The sequence below is a fragment of the Sardina pilchardus genome, chromosome 7 (assembly GCF_963854185.1).
Source record: "Sardina pilchardus chromosome 7, fSarPil1.1, whole genome shotgun sequence".
NCBI lineage: Eukaryota > Metazoa > Chordata > Actinopteri > Clupeiformes > Clupeidae > Sardina > Sardina pilchardus.
This window is the reverse complement of record NC_085000.1, coordinates 16,427,728-16,432,727: the sequence shown is the minus strand read 5'-3', so window position 1 is coordinate 16,432,727 and position 5,000 is coordinate 16,427,728. Positions and strand designations below refer to the sequence as shown.

Genomic DNA, 5,000 nt, shown 5'->3' with positions numbered 1-5,000 from the left:
CACACACACACACACACACACACACACAAGACAGATGGCATTTGTCAGAATAATGGTCCTTACTAATAGACCAGTGGTAAAGGTATGTCAGTTAAACAGTGATAGCATCCAGACGGAGTGGAGTGTCCAGGTGGGAGTGGAGAGAGGAGAGGGGTGACCAAGGGGAAGGCCGCAGATGCAGTGGACAGACACTCACAGGGGAGCTACGCCAGGCGCCTAACTGAAGCGTTCCGTTCGCAACACGTAAAATCCATTTTCGAAGACTGGTCTATTTTTTTTTTCCGAATGTACGCGCCACTGTCATGTCCAGTGTATAGCTACTTCCATTGATTATAGTGATTATTAACTGCTGCAACATACGCTTCGCGAACGGAACTCTAATTCAGTTACGCGCCTGGTGTAGCTTCCCTGTCACTCCTTCTTTCCTCCATGTCCACAGAGAGCCGATAGCCACCCAGAGAGACGGCTCATTCAGCCATCAGATCACATTACACTAGCCACCATCATGTCACACAACACAACACAACACAACACAGTGCATCAGTTCTCATTACATACACACTCTCCCCCTGGTGCTGAATGCTTGTTCATGTTTGTGCTTCGACTCGCCCAATCACACATGAGCTGACACAAGGAACATGATTGATAAACAAGCTGAGCTGGCTGAGAGTGTGTGTGTGTGGGGGGTATGACGCACACACACACACACACACACACACTCAGCGGTCAGTGTGTGACAGTCAGTTTAGTTTCCCTCTCCAATGAGGAAATCGATCACACAGGGAAACAGAAACACTGTTCATCGCTACGTAGTTGTTTGTGCAGGGACTCACGGTCTTGACTATGTCCCCTAAACACTTTGAGCCTTTTGCAAACAGTCTGCTTCACCATCAGCAAATGTGCACTGCTCTCTGAAGTGACCCTGGATTGCCTCTGATCCACGCACGCCAGCACTCAGGCTTGTTTTTTAACCGGAGCCATATGCTTTGGTTCCATTGCCAATATCGAAGTCGTATTTCAACTGCAGAATTTCATGGAGCATGAAAAAGAAGGCGTAGGGGGGTTTCTCAAGAGGAAAATGGTTTTCCCCATGAATCACGGAATGGGAGGATGAAGGAGCACTTCCAAATGACCGCGACCATCCAAGTCTATCTATAGACCAACGTGAAAAACAACAGATGTTGACAAAACACTGACAGCAAAGAACTGCTGACAGTTGTTGACCAACATTTTGTATTGCAAATACCATGGAACAAAACAGGGAATATATTTAGCCAATTTGCCACTATGGAAATCCTACTGCCGCTGTGTTTTGGCTCAAGGCATGGTGTAGTGGGTGGGCACTAGGGCCTGTAAGACGTGAAGCATGCAGACACACACACACACACACACACACACACACACACACACACACACAGACACACACAAACAAGACAGGCAAAGCAGCAGACTGTTTGCTCGGCCTTCAAATGTGTTTCCCGCATTTTTTCCCCCCTCCTGAACAAGAAGGCTTTGTGACTCTTTCTGTGATAACACTGTGAACAGGCTGAGAGTCACGCAGAGGGAAAGAGAGAGAGAACGAGAGACAGAGAGGGAGATAGAGAGAGAGTGCAGGGAAAGAGAGAGAGAGTGGAGGGGGAGTGCATTACTTGGCATGTGGCGCATGCAGCACAGAATGGACCTGGCTTTGATTTTGAAGGCTTTCTCTCCCTCGCTCAAACCCTCGTTCACCAGCCTCACCACCTCATCTGGCGTGATGTCTCCTCTGAGAGAGAGAGAGGGAGAGAGAGAGAAGGAGAGAGAGAGAGAGAGGGAGAGAGAGAGAGAGAGGGAGAAAGAGAGAGAGAGAGCAGATTAGTTTCAGTACATGACACCAAAGCAGTTAAGAAGACATGGCACATTTATGCAACAATCAGTCTCCGAAAATGAATCTGACAGCTCTGGCCGTAAACACTAAACAGCAGCATCCTGCTTCTTAGGGAAGCTAAACATGCTGCTTCAGGTGCCCTGGAAGAGAAGCTACTGCTACAGGAAACGCTGACTGCTGACCTCGCGTGAGCTAAAAGCAGAAGTGAGAGGCGGCCTTGGATGTTCTCTGCAAAACAACTCTGACAGTGAAACTCTAGAACTCATCAAGGCCACAGCAAACACCTCAGCTCACATGTTTGGACCAGTGTGTGTGTGTGTGTGTGTGTGTGTGTGTGTGTGTGTGTGTGTGTGTGTGTGTGTGTGTGTCCAGTAAGTGTCAATATGTCTGTGTTGTAACACAAACTGTCTCTTGGGGACATTTCAGTTTTCTAAACCTTATGCTGAAGCTAAAGCACTAAACGGACCTACGGTACCCCTACACTCCTATACCCCAAATGGGAGGTAGCCTTAACTTATTCCCCGAAGTGTGGGGTTACTGGCTGAAACTCAACTGTGTGAGATCAATCTTTCATGTTGTCCAGGGTGCTGAATTGCAAACTGTTAGCTCAGTTTACCAGTGCCTGAGTGAGTGCTTAGTGGTGTGTCCAGTGGCACATTTCTAGGAATATGTATAACACTCCCTATTCCCCTAAACCTTGCTTTACCGAAACCTGTTTGTGTTTAGGTACATATTCTGAACCCGCTTATTATTTGAACTCAGTGAAGTGAAAGTGAAACTATCGTGGTCTGATAGCCAAAACTGTGACAGTGTGTCTTCAACTGTGATACATTTGCCTTTATCTGTAGACCTGTTTTTTCTTGGTCAGTGGTATAATGACTTTTAGAGGATGGAAGATAAGGTTTTGTGGATCACGATGCGCCACACGTCACCTTCTGCCCCTGGGCACAAGGTTTAATAAAAGTGTGCACGGTGCAAAAATCGCCACTGACTGGGTGTAAGAGAAGAATAAGGTTTGCATCACGCTTTGTGCCTCTATAAAAATCCAAATAGAACCCATAGACACACACACACACACACACACACACACACACAGAGTAGAGTAGAGTAATGTACTGATATGTATCAATGAAGCTGAATGAAGGCGACAGCCTGTCAGTTGGGCAGTTCATATTACAATGATATACATTATCATACCTTATATGTGACCATTCAAAGCGAAAGTGTCGTTTTGCGCACAACGTTATTTTGAGATAATCAACAATAACAAACTTCCGGGTTAAAATGTTGAATTTCACGTTTTCGCATAATTTGACTGTATACAGTCTACAGTTTCATATCGTGAACACATTTCACGGAAAAACATACGTTTTGACTGTTAAACCCGGCGAAGATTCAACACATTTGCTGTCATTCCCGTTGTGCACGCGCCGCTTAAAAACGTGATTTCTCCTCTTCTGGCATATCGTGACAGGAGAACCATGTCAACTTTGGATGCGGTTATCTTAGCGATAGTTTGTGTAATACCCTCGATATACATACCGTTGGAAAGCTTAGTTTATGGTCGTTCACGTGAGCACAATAACTTAATTTAATACATTTTACCGAAACGACTGGTTCCGCTTTACAGGGTCACATATGAGCTGTGGTGTGGTCTTTTCTGTCACAAATGTGAATCTAAGATTTGTCTTGACCTGCCACTGTTATACACACACACACACACACACATACACACACACACACACACACACACACACACACACACACACACACACACACACGGGCACACACACACACACAAACACACACACGGGCACACACATACACTCATACACATGGGCACACACACACACACACACACATGGGCACGCACACACGGACACATACACACGCACACACACACACACACACACACACACAGGGTCCTTACTCTGTCTGTTCCCAGGGGATGGGCTCCACTCCGCTGTTGGCCAGGAAGTGGGGGCTGTATCTCACCTCCACGTAGGCCACGCCCTCTTTGGCTTTGGTCTCCACAAACTCATAGGCAATCCGCTTAATGGCCTTGCGGTCTCCTCTGTGGACACACACACACACATTCCTCTTTAGAACATCCCCCGCAAAATAGAAGTGTGTAATTCTCCGATGAGGTTTGCGTCATTTGTGTCTGCGTCAATCAGTACAGTACATGACTATAAAGACTCGTCTCTATCCACAATCATCACATCAAGCTACTTCACACTGTAGGATAAAGACAAATGGTTTCATGTTGCAGTGGTTTTGCATGTACACTATTGTGGGTAGCTTATGCAAGGCACAGAGGCTTCATGGTGACATGAACAAATCCGCCCGGAGACAAACTTGGTGAAACTTGGTTTCTAAATAGGGAGGGGGAATGTCACTCCTGACAGCCCTGAGGCAGGCGGCAGGGCTGGCATCTGATTGGTCAGGGCTGCTGAGAGATGAGGCTTAGCTCTAATGGGGAGCATGATAGAGGAGACATGGAGCTTCTGCTATCACAGTGTGTGCTTGGCCTCCTGTCAGGTTGTGTGTGTGTGCGCGTGTTTATGTCTGTTTGTCTGTCTGTCTGTCTGTGTGTTATGGTCTGGACTGATCACAGGGTGTGTGTGTGTGTGTGTGTCTGTCTGTGTGTGTGTGTGCGCGTGCGTGCGTCATTTGGCCAGAGGTCCAGGCATGCTGGTGTTTTCACTCTCTCCTCAGAGTAGCACATAGTAACACTACACACTGACTGACCCCTGTCTGACCCCATGTCCTCAAGCAACTCTTCGCATGTCGCTGACCTAACCACGGGCTAATTATGAAATAACTTCCTTGAGAGCGGACGGAAAGGTCACCCTAATCTGCTGGGTCTGACTAGAGATGTTGCTGTCCAGTCCCCTCTGTACATGAGAAAAAGTAGACCGAAGAAGAGAGAGTGCAATATATATGTATATTACACTGAGCAGTGAGCACTTTGAGTGAGTGCAGTGAGTGCCTGCTTTGTAGGACACTTTCTAAACAGCCATGCTAATAAGGTCACCCCAAATGAAATTACCTTTACATGAATTCAGAGAAAGAGAGCTCTCAGCGAGGCGCTGCCGACTGATAGAAAAGCCCGAAGAGGAAACAAAAGCAC

At 46.9% G+C, this 5,000-nt stretch overlaps 1 protein-coding gene across 1 annotated transcript in view; it reads right to left on the bottom strand.

Moving 5' to 3' along the window:
• Positions 1–5,000, bottom strand: part of ada (adenosine deaminase) — an 18,932-nt gene that overhangs the window by 6,567 nt on the left and 7,365 nt on the right. The window contains exons 4-5 of the mRNA XM_062540919.1: positions 3,798–3,941; positions 1,650–1,765 (exon numbers count right to left, since the gene is read on the bottom strand). Of these exons, the coding sequence (XP_062396903.1) occupies positions 1,650–1,765; positions 3,798–3,941 (260 nt within the window). The remainder of the gene's footprint in view (positions 1–1,649; positions 1,766–3,797; positions 3,942–5,000) is intronic.